At 46.4% G+C, this 17,915-nt stretch overlaps 1 protein-coding gene across 1 annotated transcript; it reads left to right on the top strand.

The window, feature by feature from the left end:
- Positions 1-14,956: 14,956 nt before the first annotated feature.
- On the top strand, positions 14,957-17,071 carry LOC123412125 (FBD-associated F-box protein At2g26860-like). The gene is made up of 3 exons (XM_045105071.1): positions 14,957-15,886; positions 16,130-16,273; positions 16,364-17,071. Exons 1-3 carry the CDS (start codon positions 15,002-15,004, stop codon positions 16,748-16,750), a joined length of 1,416 nt encoding a protein of 471 aa, XP_044961006.1. The 5' UTR covers positions 14,957-15,001; the 3' UTR covers positions 16,751-17,071.
- Positions 17,072-17,915: the final 844 nt, after the last annotated feature.

Raw genomic sequence — 17,915 nt, 5'->3', positions numbered from 1 at the left:
CCTGCGGGTTGGAGAACTATGTAGACATGACCCGAGTGACTCCTCGGTCAATATCCAATAGCGGGACCTGGATGCCCATATTGGATCCTACATATTCTACGAAGATCTTATCGTTTGAACCTCAGTGCCAAGGATTCATATAATCCCGTATGTCATTCCCTTTGTCCTTCGGTATGTTACTTGCCCAAGATTCGATCGTCAGTATCCGCATATCTATTTCAATCTCGTTTGTCGACAAGTCTCTTTACTCGTTCCGTAATACAAGATCCCGCAACTTACACTAAGTCACATTGCTTGCAAGGCTTGTGTGTGATGTTGTATTACCGAGTGGGCACCGAGATACCTCTCCGTCACATGGAGTGACAAATCCCAGTCTTGATCCATACTAACTCAACGTACACCATCGGAGATACCTGTAGAGCATCTTTATAGCCACCCAGTTACGTTGTGACGTTTGATACACACAAAGCATTCCTCCGGTGTCAGTGAGTTATAAGATCTCATGATCATAGGAATAAATACTTGACACGCAGAAAACAGTAGCAACAAAATGACACGATCAACATGTTACGTCTATTAGTTTGGGTCTAATCCATCATGTGATTCTCCTAATGACGTGATCCAGTTATCAAGCAACAACACCTTGTACATAGCCAGAAGACCCTGACTATCCTTGATCAACTGGCTAGCCAACTAGAGGCTTGCTAGGGACGGTGTTTTGTCTATGTATCCACACATGTATCTAAGACTTCATTCAATACAATTATAGCATGGATAATAAACGATTATCTTGACACAGAAATTGTAATAATAACTTATTTATCATTGCCTCTAGGGCATAATTCCAACAGTCTCCCACTTGCACTAGAGTCAATAATCTAGCCCTCACATCACCATGCGAATTACATTGTAATAAATCTAACACCCATACAGTTCTGGTGTTGATCATGCTTTGCCCGTGGAAGAGGTTTAGTCAGCGGGTCTGCTACATTCAGATCCGTGTGCACTTTGCATATATTTACGTCCTCCCCTTCGACGTAGTCGCGGATGAGGTTGAAGCATCGTTTGATGTGTCTGGTCTTCTTGTGAAACCGTGGTTCCTTTGCTAAGGCAATGGCACCCGTGTTGTTGCAGAACAAGGTTATTGGATTCAGTGCGCTTGGCACCACTCCAAGATCCGTCATGAACTGCTTCATCCAGACACCCTCCTTAGCCGCCTCCGAGGCAGCCATGTACTCTGCTTGACATGTAGAATCAACTACGACGCTTTGCTTGGAACTGCATCAGCTTACCGCACCCCCATTAAGAATAAATACGTATCCGGTTTGTGATTTAGAGTCGTCCGGATCTGTGTCAAAGCTTGCATGAACGTAACCTTTTACGACGAGCTCTTTGTCACCTCCATACACGAGAAACATCTTCTTAGTCCTTTTCAGGTACTTCAGGATATTCTTGACCGCCGTCCAGTGATCCACTCCTGGATTACTCTCGAACCTGCCTGCCATACTTATGGCCAGGCTAACGTCCGGTCTAGTGCACAACATTGTATACATGATAGAACCTATGACTGAAGCATAGAGGACGGTGCTCATGTGCTCTCTATCTTTATCACTTGCTGGGCACTGAGTCTTACTCAATCTCGTACCTTGTAAAACTGGCAAGAACCCTTTCTTGGACCGTTACATTTTGAACCTCTTCAAAACTTTATCAAGGTATGTGCTTTGTGAAAGTCCTATCACGCGTTTCGATCTATCCCTATAGATCTTAATGCCTAGAATGTAAGCAGCTTCTCCTAGGTCCTTCATAGAGAAACTTTTATTCAAGTAATCTTTTACGCTCCCCAAAAACTTTACGTTGTTTCCAATCAGCAATATGTCATCCACATATAATATTAGAAACGCCACAGAGCTCCCACTCACTTTCTTGTAAATCCAAGATTCTCCAACCATTTGTATAAACCCAAATGCTTTGATCACCTCATCAAAGCGTTTATTCCAACTCCGAGATGCTTGCACCAGTCCATAAATGGATCACTGGAGCTTGCATACTTTTTTAGCATTTTTAGGATCGACAAAACCTTCGGGTTGCATCATATACAACTCTTCCTTAAGGAAACCGTTAAGGAACGCCGTTTTGACATCCATCTGCCAGATTTCATAATCGAAAAATGCAGCTATTGCTAACATGATTCTGACGGACTTAAGCATCGCTACGGGTGAGAATGTCTCATCGTAGTCAACTCCTTAAACTTGTGGAAAACCCTTTGCCACAAGTCGAGCTTTATAAATGGTCACATTACCGTCAGCGTCAGTCTTCTTCTTAAAGATCCATTTGTTCTGAATAGCCTTGCGGCCCTCAGGTAGTACTTCCAAAGTCCACACTTTGTTTTCATACATGGATCCTATCTCGGACTTCATGGCCTCCAGCCATTTGTTGGAATCCGGGCCCACCATTGCTTCTTCATAATTTGCACGCTCATTGTTGTCTAACAACATGATTGATAAGACGGGATTACCGTACCACTCTGGAGTAGTACGCGGTCTCGTCAACCTACGAGGTTCGATAGGAACTTGATCCGGAGTTTCATGATCATCATCATTAACTTCCTCCTCAACCGGCGTCGCAACGACAGGGGTTTCCCCTTGCCCTACGCCACCATCCAGAGGGATGAAAGGTTCGACAACCTCATCAAGTTCTATCTTCCTCCCACTCAATTCTCTCGAGAGAAACTCCTTCTCGAGAAAAGCTCTGTTTTTAGCAACAAACACTTTGCCCTCGGATTTGAGATAGAAGGTGTACCGAACTGTCTCTTTTGGGTAACCTATGAAGAAGCACTTTTCCACTTTGGGTTCCAGCTTTTCAGGCTGAAGATTTTTGACATAAGCATCACATCCCCAAACTTTAAGAAACGGCAACTTTGGTCTTTTGCCATACCACAGCTCGTATGGTGTCGTCTCAACGGATTTTGATGGTGCCCTATTTAAAGTGAGTGCAGTTGTTTCTAATGCATAACCCCAAACGATAACGGCAGATCGGTAAGAGACATCATAGATCGCACCATCTCTAATAAAGTACGATTACGATGTTCGGACACACCATTACGTTGTGGTGTTCCACGCGGTGTCAACTGTGAAACAATTCCACATTGTCTTAAGTGAGCACGAAACTCGAAACTCACATATTCACCCCCACGATCAGAACGTAGGAGTTTAATCTTCTTGTTACGATGATTTTCAACTTCACTCTGAAATTGCTTTAACTTTTCAAATGTTTAAGACTTGTGCTTCATTAAGTAGACATAACCATATCTACTCAAATCGTCAGTGAAGGTGAGAAAATAACGATATCCGTCGCGTGCCTCCACGCTCATCGGACCACACACATCGCTATGTATGATTTCCAACAAGTCACTTGCACGCTCCATTGTTCCGGAGAACGGAGTTTTAGTCATCTTGCCCATGAGGCATGGTTCGCACGTGTCAAGTGAATCAAAGTCAAGTGACTCCAAAAGTCCATCGGTATGGAGTTTCTTCATGCGCTTTACACCAATATGACCTAAGCGGCAGTGCCATAAAAACATGGCGCTATCATTGTTAACTCTTACTCTTTTGGTCTCAATGTTATGTATATGTGTGTTATCACTATCAAGATTCAATATGAACAACCCTCTCACATTGGGTGCATGACCATAAAAGATGTTACTCATAGAAATAGAACAACCATTATTCTCTGACTTAAAAGAGTAACCGTCTCGCAACAAACAAGATCCAGATATAATGTTCATGCTCAACGCAGGCACTAAATAACAATTATTGAAGTTCATAGCTAATCCCGATGGTAACTGAAGTGAAACTGTGCCGACGGCGATTGCATCAACCTTGGAACCATTTCCCACGTGCATCGTCACTTCATCTCTTTCCAGCCTCCGCTTATTTCGCAGTTCCTGTTTCGAGTTGCAAATATGAGCAACAGAACCGGCATCGAATACCCAGGCACTACTACGAGAGCTGGTTAAGTACACATCAATAACATGTATATCAAATATACCTGATTTTTCTTTGGCCGCCTTCTTATCAGCCAGATACTTGGGGCAGTTGCGCTTCCAGTGACCCATACCCTTGCAATAGTAGCACTCTGTTTCAGGCTTAGGTCCAGCTTTGGGTTTCTTTGTCGGATTGGCAACAGGCTTGCCGCTCTTATTTGAATTACCCTTCTTCCCTTTGTCGTTTCTCTTGAAACTAGTGGTCCTATTCACCATCAACACTTGATGCTCTTCACGGAGTTCAGACTCTGCGACTTTCAGCATCGCAAACAACTCGCCGGGTGACTTGTTCATCCCTAGCATGTTGTAGTTCAACACAAAGCCCTTATAGCTTGGTGGCAGTTATTGAAGAATTCTGTCAGTGATAGCCTCTTGCGGGAGTTCAATCCCCAGCTCGGCTAGACGGTTTGAGTACCCAGACATTTTGAGCACATGTTCACTGACAAACAAATTCTCCTCCATCTTGCAAGCATAGAATTTATCGGAGGTCTCATACCTCTCGATCCGGGCATTCTTCTGAAAGATAAACCTCAACTCCTGGAACATCTCATATGCTCCATGACGCTCAAAGCGACGTTGAAGTCCCGGCTCTAAGCCATACAAGACTGCACATTGAACTACTGAGTAGTCCTCCTTACAGGTTAACCAAGCGTTCTTAACATCTTGGTCAGCCGTAGCGGGTGGTTCATCTCCTAGCGCAGCATTAAGGACATAATCCTTCTTCCCAGCTTGTAGGATCAACTAAAGATTACGAGCCCAGCCTACAAAGTTGCTTCCATCATCTTTCAACTTAGCTTTCTCTAGGAACGTATTAAAATTCAGGGTGACTGTCGCGTGAGACATGATCTACAACACAAATATATTCAAAGTGTACTTAGACTATGTTCAAGATAATTAGAGTTTAGCTTAATCAAATTACTTTCTAAACTCCCACTCAAAATATACATCTCTCTAGTCATTTGAGTCGTTCATGACCCACTTACACTAGCTCAAGTCTGATCATCACGTGAGTTGAGTATAGTTTCAGTTGTAAGCATCCCCATGCTAATCATATCAACTATATGATTCATGATTGACCTTTCGGTCTCATGTGTTCTGAGGCCATGTCTGCACATGCTAGTCTCGTCAAGCTTAACCCGAGTGTTCCGCGTGTGCAACTGTTTTGCACCCGTTGTATGTGAACGTTGAGTCTATCACACCCGATCATCACGTGGTGTCTCGAAACGACGAACTGTAGCAACGGTGCACAGTCGGGGAGAACACAATTTCGTCTTGAAACTTTAGTGAGAGATCACCTCATAATGCTACCGTCGTTCTAAGCAAAATAAGGTGCATAAAAGGATTAACATCACATGCACTTCATAAGTGACATGATATGGCCATCATCACGTGCTTCTTGATCTCCATCACCAAAGCACCGGCACGATCTTCTTGTCACCGGCGCCACACCATGACCTCCATCAAAGTGTCGCCATCGGGGTTGCCGTGCTACTCATGCTATTACTACTAAAGCTACATCCTAGCAAAATAGTAAACGCATCTGCAAGCACAAACGTTAGTTTAAAGACAACCCTATGGCTCATGCCAGTTGTCGTACCATCGACGTGCAAGTCGATATTATCTATTACAACATGATCATCTCATACATCCAATATATCACATCGCATCGTCGGCCATATCACATCACAAGCATACCCTGCAAAAACAAGTTAGACGTCCTCTAATTTGTTGTTGCATGTTTTACGTGGTGACCATGGGTATCTAGTAGGATCGCATCTTACTTACGCAAACACCACAATGGAGATACATGAATTGCTATTTAACCTCATCCAAGGACCTCCTCGGTCAAATCCGATTCAACTAAAGTTGGAGAAACCGACACTTGCCAGTCATCTTTGAGCAACGGAGTTACTCGTAGCGATGAAACCAGTCTCTCGTAAGCGTACGAGTAATGTCGGTCCAAACCGCTTCGATCCAACAATACCGCGGAATCAAGAAAAGACTAAGGAGGGCAGCAAGACGCACATCACCGCCCACAAAAACTTTTGTGTTCCACTCGAGATTACATCTACGCATGAACCTAGCTCATGATGCCACTGTTGGGTAATGTCGCATGGGAAACAAAAAATTTCCTACGCGCACGAAGACCTATCATGGTGATGTCCAGCTACGAGAGGGGATTTCCGATCTATGTACCCTTGTAGATCGCATAGCAGAAGCGTTAAGAAACGCGGTTGATGTAATGGAATGTCCTCACGTCCCTCGATCCGCCCCGCGAACCGTCCTACGAACCGTCCCGCGATCCATCCCACGATCTAGTGCCGAACGGAGGGCACCTCCGCGTTCAACACACGTACAGCTCGACGATGATCTCGGCCTTCTTGATCCAGCAAGAGAGACGGAGAGGTAGCTGAGTTCTCCTGCAGCGTGAAGGCGCTCCGGAGGTTGGTGGTGATCTAATCTCAGCAGGGCTCCGCCCGAGCTTCGTAGAAACGCGATCTAGAGGTAAAACCGTGGAGGTATGTGGTCCGGCTGCCTTGAAAAAGTTGTCTCAAATCAGCCCTAATAGCTCCATATATATAGGACGAGGGAGGGGAGGCTTGCCTTGAGGCTCAAGGAGCCCCAAGGGCTGCGCACCAAGGGGAGGAGGAGTCCTCCTCCAATCCTAGTCCAACTAGGATTGGAAGGTGGAGTCCTTCTCTTCCTTCCCACCTCCTTTTTTTTCTTTTCTCTTTGATTTTCTATCTATGGCACATAGGGCCTTCTTGGGCTATGGGCTTCCCCGGGGTGGGCTCCCCCCCCCCCCCCCCCCCGCTGAACATCCGGAACCCATTCGTCATTCCCGGTAACTCCGAAAACCTTCCGGTAATCAAATGAGGTCATCCTATATATCAATCTTCGTTTCCGGACCATTCCGGAAACCCTCGTGACGTCTGTGATCTCATCCGGGACTCCGAACAACATTCGGTAACCAACCATATAACTCAAATACGCATAAAATAACGTCGAACCTTAAGTGTGCAGACCCTGCGGGTTGGAGAACTATGTAGACATGACCCGAGTGACTCCTCAGTCAATATCCAATAGCGGGACCTGGATGCCCATATTGGATCCTACATATTCTACGAAGATCTTATCGTTTGAACCTCAGTGCCAAGGATTCATATAATCCCGTATGTCATTCCCTTTGTCCTTCGGTATGTTACTTGCCCGAGATTCGATCGTCAGTATCCGCATACCTATTTCAATCTCGTTTACCGGCAAGTCTCTTTACTCGTTCCGTAATACAAGATCCCGCAACTTACACTAAGTCACATTGCTTGCAAGGCTTGTGTGTGATGTTGTATTACAGAGTGGGCCCCGAGATACCTCTCCGTCACATGGAGTGACAAATCCCAGTCTTGATCCATACTAACTCAACGGACACCTTCGGAGATACCTGTAGAGCATCTTTATAGCCACCCAGTTACGTTGTGACGTTTGATACACACAAAGCATTCCTCCAGTGTCAGTGAGTTATATGATCTCATGGTCATAGGAATAAATATTTGACACGCAGAAAACAGTAGCAACAAAATGACATGATCAACATGCTACGTCTATTAGTTTGGGTCTAGTCCATCACGTGATTCTCCTAATGACGTGATCCAGTTATCAAGCAACAACACCTTGTACATAGCCAGAAGACCCTGACTATCCTTGATCAACTGGCTAGCCAACTAGAGGCTTGCTAGGGACGGTGTTTTGTCTATGTATCCACACATGTATCTAAGTCTTCATTCAATACAATTATAGCATGGATAATAAACGAATAATAACTTATTTATCATTGCCTCTAGGGCATAATTCCAACACATGTTATTGATGTGTACTTAACCAGCTCTCGTAGTAGTGCCTGGGTATTTGATACCGGTTGTGTTGCTCATATTTGCAACTCGAAACAGGAACTGGGGAAATAGCGAAGGCTGGCGAAGGATGAAATGATGATGCGTGTGGGAAATGGTTCCAAGGTTGATGCAATCGCCGTCGGCACAGTTTCACTTCAGTTGCCATCAGGATTAGTTATGAACTTAAATAAATGTTATTTTGTGCATGCATTAAGCATGAACATTATATATGGATCTTGTTTATTGCGAGACGGTTACTCGTTTAAGTCAGAGAATAATGGTTGTTCTATTTCTATGAGTAATATCTTTTATGGTCATGCACCCAATGTGAGAAGATTGTTCATATTGAATCTTGATAGTGATAATACAAATATACATAACATTGAGACCAAAAGAGTTAGAGTTAACAATGATAGCGCCATGTTTTTATGGCACTGCCGCTTAGATCATATTGGTGTAAAGCACATGAAGAAACTCCATACCGATGGACTTTTGGAGTCACTTGACTTTGATTCACTTGACATGTGCGAACCATGCCTCATGGGCAAGATGACTAAAACTCCGTTCTCCGGAACAATGGAGCGTGCAAGTGACTTGTTGGAAATCATACATACCGATGTGTGTGATCCGACGAGTGTGGAGGCACGCGGCGGATATTGTTATTTTCTCACCTTCACTAACGATTTGAGTAGATATGGTTATGTCTACTTGATGAAGCACAAGTCTGAAACATTTGAAAAGTTCAAGCAAATTTCAGAGTGAAGTTGAAAATCATCGTAACAAGAAGATCAAGTTCCTACGGTCTGACCGTGGGGGTGAATATCTGAGTTTTGAGTTTGGTGCTCACTTAAGACAATGTGGAATTGTTTCACAGTTGACACCGCGTGGAACACCACAGCGTAATGGTGTGTCCGAACGTCGTAATCGTACTTTATTAGAGATGGTGCAATCTATGATGTCTCTTACCGATTTGCCGTTATCGTTTTGGGGTTATGCATTAGAAACAGCTGCATTCACTTTAAATAGGGCACCATCAAAATCCGTTGAGACGACACCATACGAACTATGGTATGGCAAAAGACCAAAGTTTTTGTTTCTTAAAGTTTGGGGATGTGATGCTTATGTCAAAAAGCTTCAGCCTGAAAAGCTAGAACCCAAAGCGGAAAAGTGCGTCTTCATAGGTTACCCAAAAGAGACAGTTGGGTATACCTTCTATCTCAAATTCCAGGGCAAAGTGTTTGTTGCTAAGAACGGAGCTTTTCTCGAGAAGGAGTTTCTCTCGAGAGAATTGAGTGGGAGGAAGATAGAACTTGATGAGGTTGTCGAACCTCTCATCCCTCTGGATGGTGGCGCAGGGCAAGGGGAAACTCCTGTTGTTGCGACACCAGTTGAGGAGGAAGTTAATGATGATGATCATGAAACTCCGGATCAAGTTCCTGTTGGACCTCGCAGGTCGACGGGACCGCGTACTACTCCAAAGTGGTACAGTAATCCCGTCTTATCAATTATGTTGTTGGACAACAATGAGCCTGCGAATTATGAAGAAGCAATGGTGGGCCCGGATTCCAACAAATGGCTGGAGGCCATGAAGTCCGAGATAGGATCTATGTATGAAAACAAAGTGTGGACTTTGGAAGTACTACCTGAAGGCCGTGAGGCTATTCAGAACAAATGGATCTTTAAGCAGAAGACGGACGCTGACGGTAATGTGACCGTTTATAAAGCTCAACTTGTGGCAAAGGGTTTTTCACAAGTTCAAGAAATTGACTACGATGGGACGTTCTCACCCGTAGCGATGCTTAAGTCCGTCTGAATCATGTTAGCAATAGCTGCATTTTTCGATTATGAAATATGGCAGATGGATGTCAAAACGGCGTTCCTTAACTGTTTCCTTAAGGAAGAGTTGTATATGATGCAACCCGAAGGTTTTTTTGATCCTAAAAATGCTAACAAAGTGTGCAAGCTCCAGCGATCCATTTATGGACTAGTGCAAGCATCTCGGAGTTGGAATAAACGCTTTGATGAGGTGATCAAAGCATTTGGGTTTATACAGGTGGTTGGAGAATCCTGTATTTACAAGAAAGTGAGTGGGAGCTGTGTGGCGTTCCTAATACTATATGTGGATGACATATTACTGATTGGAAACGGCGTGGAGTTTTCGGAGTGCATAAAGGATTACTTGAATAAAAGTTTCTCTATGAAGGACCTAGGAGTTGGAATAAACGCTTTGATGAGGTGATCAAAGCATTTGGGTTTATACAGGTGGTTGGATAATCCTGTATTTACAAGAAAGTGAGTGGGAGCTTTGTGGCGTCCCTAATACTATATGTGGATGACATATTACTGATTGGAAACGGCATGGAGTTTTTGGAGTGCATAAAGGATTACTTGAATAAAAGTTTCTCTATGAAGGACCTAGGAGAAGCTGCTTACATTCTAGGCATAAAGATCTATGGGGATAGATCAAAACGCCTAATAGGACTTTCGCAAAGCACATACCTTGATAAAGTTTTGAAGAGGTTCAAAATGAAACAGTCCAAGAAGGGGTTCTTGCTAGTTTTACAAGGTACGAGATTGAGTAAGACTCAGTGCCCAGCAACTGATAAAGATAGAGAGCAGATGAGCACCGTCCCCTATGCTTCATCCATAGGATCTATCATGTATGCAATGTTGTGGACTAGACCGAACGTTAGCCTGGCCATAAGTATGGCACGCAGGTTCCAGAGTAATCCACGAGTGGATCGCTGGACGGTGGTCAAGAATATCCTGAAGTACCTGAAAAGGACTAAGGAGATGTTTCTCGTATATGGAGGTGACAAAGAGCTTGCCGTAAAAGGTTACATCGATGCAAGCTTTGACACAGATCCGGACAACTCTAAGTCGCAGACCGGATACGTATTTATTCTTAATGGGGGTGCGGTAAGCTGGTGCGGTTCCAAGCAAAGCGTCGTAGCTGATTCTACATGTGAAGCGGAGTACATGGTTGCCTCGGAGGCAGCTAAGGAGGGTGTCTGGATGAAGCAGTTCATGACGGATCTTGGAGTGGTGCCGAGCGCACTGAATCCAATAACCCTGTTTTGTGACAACCCGGGTGCCATTGCCTTCGCAAAGGAACAACGGTTTCACAAGAAGACCAGACACATCAAACGACGCTTCAACCTCATCCGCGACTACGTCGAGGAGGAGGACGTGAATATCTGCAAAGCGCACACGGATCTGAATGTGGCAGACCCGCTGACTAAACCTCTTCCACGGGCAAAGCATGATCAACACCAGAACTGTATGGGTGTTAGATTTATTACAATGCAATTCACATGACAATGTGAGGGCTGGATTATTGACTCTAGTGCAAGTGGGAGACTGTTGGAATTATGCCCTAGAGGCAATGATAAATAAGTTATTTTATAATTCTTGTATCAAGATAATCGTTTATTATCCATGCTATAATTGTATTGAATGAAGTCTTAGATACATGTGTGGATGCATAGACAAAACACTGTCCCTGGCAAGCCTCTAGTTGGCTAGCCAGTTGATCAAGGATAGTCAAGGTCTTCTGACTATGTGCAAGGTGTTGTTGCTTGATAACTGGATCACATGATTGGGTGAATCATGTGATGGACTAGACCCAAACTAATAAACGTAGCATGTTGATCGTGTCATTTTGTTGCTACTGTTTTCTACGTGTCAAGTATTTATTCCTATGACCATGAGATCATATAACACACTGGCACCGGAGGAATGCCTTGTGTGTATCAAACGTCACAATGTAACTGGGTGACTATAAAGATGCTCTACAGGTATCTCCGAAGGTGTCCATTTAGTTAGTATGGATCAAGACTGGGATTTATCACTCCATGTGATGGAGAGGTATCTCGGGGCCCACTCGGTAATACAACATCACACACAAACCTTGCAAGCAATGTGACTTAGTGTAAGTCATGGGATCTTGTATTACGGAACGAGTAAAGAGACTTGCCGGTAAACGAGATTGAAATAGGTATGCGGATACTGACGATCGAATCTCGGGCAAGTAACATACCGAAGGACAAAGGGAATAACATACGGGATTATATGAATCCTTGGCACTGAGGTTCAAACGATAAGATCTTCGTAGAATATGTAGGATCCAATATGGGCATCCAGGTCCTGCTATTGGATAATGAACGAGGAGTCCCTCGGGTCATGTCTACATAGTTCGCGGACCCGCAGGGTCTGCACACTTAAGGTTCGGCGTTGTTTTATGCGTATTTGAGTTATATGGTTGGTTACCGAATGTTGTTCGGAGTCCCATATGAGATCAAGGACATCACAAGGGTTTTCGGAATGGTCCGGAGACGGAGATTGATATATAGGATGACCTCATTTGATTACCGGAAAGTTTTTGGCATTACCGGGAATGTACCGGGAGTGACGAATGGGTTCCAGATGTTCACCGGGGGGGGGGGCAGCCCACCCGGGGGAAGCCCATAGGCCTTAGGGGTGCCGCACCAGCCCTTAGTGGGCTGGTGGGCAAGCCCGAGAGGGCCCTTGCGCAGGAGATAAAGAAAATCAAAGAGAAAAAAGGGGAAGTGGGAAGGAAGGGAAGGACTCCACCTTCCAATCCTAGTTGGACTAGGATTGGAGGAGGATTCCTCCTCCCCCCCCCCCCCTTGGCTGACCCCTTGGGGCTCCCTTGAGCCTCAAGGCAAGACCCTCCCCCTCCCTCCTATATATACTGAGGTATTAGGGCTGATTTGGGACAACTTTGCCACGGCAGCCCGACCACATACCTCCACGGTTTTTCCTCTAGATCGTATTTCTGCGGAGCTCGGGCAGAGCCCTGCTGAGATAGATCATCACCAACCTCTGGAGCGCCGTCACACTGTTGGAGAAATCATCTACCTCTCCGTCTCTCTTGCTGGATCAAGAAGGCCGAGATCATCGTTGAGCTGTACGTGTGTTGAACGCGGAGGTGTCGTCCGTTCGGCACTAGATCGGAGCGGATCGTGGGACGGATCGCGGGACGGTTCGTGGGACGGTCCGCGGGGCGGATCGAGGGACGTGAGGACGTTCCACTACATCAACCGTGTTTCTTAACGCTTCCTGTTGTACGATCTACAAGGGTACGTAGATCCAAATCTCCTCTCGAAGATGGACATCACCTTGATAGGTCTTCGTGCGCGTAGGAAATTTTTTGTTTCCCATGCGACGTTCCCCAACAATGTTGTGCTTGAGTTTCGGTGGTGAAGTCTGAAAGCATTAAATTTGACATGTATCTGAACTGCATGTACTGTAATTTTGAAATTTTGAATTAATATGTTGTGATAATTTATTCCAAACGGAGTTTGTACACAAACACTTGGATGAATTCACAATTTATCAGTAGTTTTCAAGGGATCAAGTTGTAGGGGGTGAGAGCAACTCCAACCGACCGACCCAAACGGACACGCACTATGTCCGTATTTTATCCGTTTAGGTCGACCCGATGGACATCTCTGTCCGCTTTTGCAATTGGGTCGGCGTTTGCGTCCAACGCGGCCAGTGACCCATTTTAGGCAACGTGAAAAAAACATAAGTAGACATTTTAAAAATAAAGAGATCATTAATTAAACATTCAATGTCGGCCTATAAGGCCGACAATATTCCACATTACATTAAACATAAAAGTAAGTAAACTAAAAATGAGGATGCATGTTGCTCTAGGCGTCCTCTTCGTCGTTGTCGTTGGGGCCGGTGAGGTCGACGAGCGTCGGCGCCGGGCCAGCCCAGGGGAAGGTCGTCTTCCAGGCATCGGCGACGATGTCCGCCGATGGTTGCACCGGCGCTTCCTGGGCAGCACGCCGCTGCTCCTCCCCAGCTTCGGCCTCGTGCTCCATCTGCTCGATCCATCTGGCCTTTGTGTCCTCCTCCCTTACTCGCCACTGTCGCTAGTGCTTCAGGTAGGCCACCTCCTGCTCCAGCGTCCCACCCTACCAGACGGGCGTTTCGCTGACCCACTCACGCACCACCCCATCCCACGTGCATAACTTGGTCCTAAGGACCAGCGGCCCTGGCTCGGCAGGGGCGACGGGTCCAGCGGAGAGCGCAATGGCCTCCGCCAGCTGCTTCCGGTAGGCCTCCTCCTTCAGGAGCGCCTCCTCCTTGCTCGCATGTAGGACGGTCGCCAGCGCGTTCTGGTACGCCGCCTCCGCCTCCTGGTCTTCTTCGCGCATGACGAGGGGCGGCGACGGTCCAGACACTACGTCACCAACGCCGCATTGGGCTGCTCCTCGTGCCCCCACGCGAACCAGGCCTCCGAGTAAGGGGGAGGGGGTTAGCAGAGTAGACGGGGTTGCGTCGTTGCTCTAGCATCAGCTGCTCCCGCCGGCGCCTCACCACCTCCGCATGCGCCTACGCCGGCCGCAGCACCGCTGGCATTGGGATCCTCTTCGGATCCAAATGGCAGTCGTGCGGCAGCGTAACGTCGGGGTAGGGAAGGGGAAGCGGTGCTCTGAGTGAAGACGCCGACGAGGGGGTTCGCGTGGACAGGAACGGCAAGGGACTTGCCCTTGTCCTTCACGGAGGAGAACCCCATGGTGATGGTGGCTAGGTTTTGTGTCCGCTCGGATTAAAAAAGGACGTGTGTGGATCGTTGATGTATGGGTCCGCGGTGGGCGGTCGTCGTTAATAAAGAGGACGTTGGCTTTGACCGAACGCCACGTGCGGAGGGACGCGGACATGAGAAGACGCGCGTCGCGACCGCTTCGCGTCTGTGCCGACGCATTTCAAACGGAATTTTGAACCGGACATGTGTCCGCGCGGATGTGTTCTGGGTTTGGATCGACGTGTTGGGCCTTCATTTTTATCCGCGTCAATCCAAATAAACTCGGGTGAACGATTTAGGTTTGGGGTTTCCCTGAGCTAGGTGAAGAAGAGTTTAATTTTCTAAAAACGAGGAATTAAAAGATGAGGCGTAAATATGAATAATTAAATTGGAGTAGATGAGAAGCTTTTAGCACGACATCTCTCCATTTTAATCGCTCCGGGTAGAACGTTCGAGGCCAGTCCCCATTCCAGCCAAAACCAAACCGCACCAAACCCTCGCCTCGCCACCATGGCCGACGGCACCCGCAGCCGGGTTCGCAGGCGCCGCCTCGCCGCCGGCAGGGATCGCCTCAGCGCCCTCCCCGATGACCTCCTCCATCACACGATCACCTACCTCCCCGTCACGGAAGCTATCGCCACCGCCGCCCTCTCCTCCAGCTGGCGCCACATCTGGCGCTCCTACCCGCTCGTCCTCAAGGATGCCGACATCCCCGAGCCGGCCCGCGACGCCCTGGTACCCCGAGTCCTCGCCGAGCACCCGGGAAGCTTCCGCTCCGTCATCCTCTACGACTGCAGGCTCGCCTCCCTGAACCGTGAGCTCCCCGGGTGGCCGCGCCTCCTCGTCGACAAGCGCACGCAGCAACTCCTTCTCGCGCACCCCCACCGCAACCTCCCTGCGCCACCTCCCTCGACCGTGAATCAGCCCGACGCCGCGCGCCTTCTTCCCGCCGACATCCTCCGCTCCGGCTCGCTCCAGGACCTCAGCCTGGACTTCTGGACCTTCTCCGCCGACCTCTGCCGCCGCGCCGACATAAATCTTCCCCAGCTCCGGATTCTCACCTTGACGAGGGTTGTCATAAGCGACCAGGACCTGGAGTGCTTGATCGCTGTCTGCCCCGTTCTGGAATCCCTTGGGCTCGGGCTCACCCTCAATAACGCCAAGCATGTCCGTCTCCGCAGCAAAAGCCTCAGGTGCGCGCTCGTTGTCGATGGGCGGTCCAAGGATGGGGAGTTCACCGTTGTGGACACGCCGCTCCTGCAGCGGCTCTACTTGCTCCAGCAGTTTAAGGGTGTGGCGCTGGCGGTCAGGATCGCTTGTGCTCCCAAGCTTCGCGTGCTCGGCTACCTGGACACAAGAACTCACAAGCTGCAGATTGGTGACAGCGTCATCAGGGTACGTACGTCTCTCGGTCTCCATCTCTCTCTCAACTTGTAATTGTTCCATCCCGATTGATCCATCCATCATGTTCTCCTCTTTGATCAGGAAGTAGCTAGTCAATGAGTTACCATAATTATTGCAGTCTCTCAAACTTATTCCATCCACATCGATCCATCCATGATTATGTGTTCTGTAGTATGATTACATAACACTTGATGAGTAATGTTGTGTACCACGTCTTGGTGGACCGCTTTGCAGCCGGACACAATGGCGAGCGCAAGGACTGTGGTTCCAACCGTCGAGATATTGGCGTTGGCGGTGAATTTGGGCATCTCCGGGGAGGTTAAGATGCTGGCCAGCTTCCTCAGATGCTTTCCCAACGTTGAGACGCTGCACATTGAGGTAACTTCCCTTCAGCCAGTCGATCATTTTATAATCGTATCATATATCAATATTTAACCGAATTAGTCTCACATTGGTACTAATCTGCAGTCTGCACCGCATTATCCATCTGTAACTGCCAGTGAACCCAGTGGGGAGCATCATGCCAGGTTCTATCAGGAGGTCAGTCAGGTTGATTGCTTGAGATCACATGCCAAGAAGCTGGTTATTCACGATTTTCGAGGGGATCAGAATGAATTTGAATTCGTCAAGTTCATCGCCATGAATGCCCAAGAGCTGCAGTCCTTGCTGGTTGTCGTTTCGGACCAAGAAATCTTGTCTTCAGCTGACAAGGTGAATGAGATAAAAGAGGAATTGCAGTGTGTACAGTTTCCAACAGGTATCTCTGCAGTGCTACATGAGTTACCTAAAGCAGCCGTTGTTTACCGCCTGAAGAGAGCAGCCGATCTTACAATCAATGACCCTTTTGAGTGCTAAATCAATGGTTAATTCACTGTATGTTTACATGCTTGATCCATACCTTTTGAGGAATTGTTGACTGTTCTCTACAAGATCTCGCTATTTAGTTTCTTGTAGGCATGCCTTATTTTGAGATATGGCTGAGTTTTTCAACTACCATCAGTATATGTAGAAATTGAGGTAGCAGAAGTATACGAGAGACTAGTGTCATTTTCATGTGTCTGCAATATATGACAGCAATGTGCTTCTGGATATAGTGCGCTGTTTCGTTGCACGGCTTATGTGCTTTTTTCTTTGCAGTGATTATGTGTAGAATGTCACCTATGTCAGTTTCATTAACTATCATTTGATGGTCAGAGTATACTGGGCTTGGTTGGCCAAGATCAGGACGGCGAAGGCTATATGTAGTTTTGCTTGTGTCCCCATGTTTGTGCATCATGTTTTGTTTATTTGCAAGAAAAACGTCACATTGCATCGAACGATAAAAGCATATGGAATAAATAGCTTGTGACAGTGGATTGTTTTCTTTCCAATAAAGATGTACTCGCTTCGTTCCTAAATATAAGTCTTTTTAGATATTTCATTAGGTGACTACATATAAAACAAAATGAGTGAATCTATATACTTTAAAGTATGTTTATACACATCCGTATGTAATCTTCTAATGAGACTTTTAAAAAGACTTATATTTAGGAACGAACGAAGTAGTAGATTAGTTGAGCAAAACAGGAGCTTACATATCCATAGATATACATTGCTTATGCTGTCTACTTACTGTATGTCGGTAGTTTTCTTTATGAAGTACGGTGTAGTAATTTTATCCATTTCGTTGCTTATAAAAACGCATGTGCAAACAGTATACTTACAGCTTGATTTTGATTTAGCAAGGTCTGTCACGCCTTTTAAGTTGCTTCAGTTTTTTTTTGGAACAGTGTACTCTAAACAGTGCGTATGTACATGCATAATGCAACTGGAATAGCCTACTTCTATTCCATATTTCTCTACAAAATACAGTAGAAAATAAAAATACTCAGCCTAAATATGCACAATCTGTAAATGCGGCTCTCAAAGCTGTCACCTCTTCCTGCAAAATTGAGTCTATGTGTATTCTGTTGCAAATATATCATTGTCTGAAAAAGCATCTGATCTCACTATCGATGCCCCTTGACTCCTTTTGCTGATG

The sequence above is a fragment of the Hordeum vulgare genome, chromosome 7H (assembly GCF_904849725.1).
Source record: "Hordeum vulgare subsp. vulgare chromosome 7H, MorexV3_pseudomolecules_assembly, whole genome shotgun sequence".
NCBI lineage: Eukaryota > Viridiplantae > Streptophyta > Magnoliopsida > Poales > Poaceae > Hordeum > Hordeum vulgare.
This window is presented reverse-complemented; position numbering and strand designations above follow the sequence as displayed.

Excerpts from the sequence above, each read along its gene's own strand:
- LOC123412125 (XM_045105071.1), top strand. The coding sequence starts at position 15,002 with ATGGCCGACGGCACCCGCAGCCGGGTTCGCAGGCGCCGCCTCGCCGCC. Across the intron at positions 15,887-16,129 it reads TTGGTGACAGCGTCATCAGG|CCGGACACAATGGCGAGCGC; the intron begins GTACGTACGTCT and ends ACCGCTTTGCAG. Across the intron at positions 16,274-16,363 it reads TTGAGACGCTGCACATTGAG|TCTGCACCGCATTATCCATC; the intron begins GTAACTTCCCTT and ends ACTAATCTGCAG.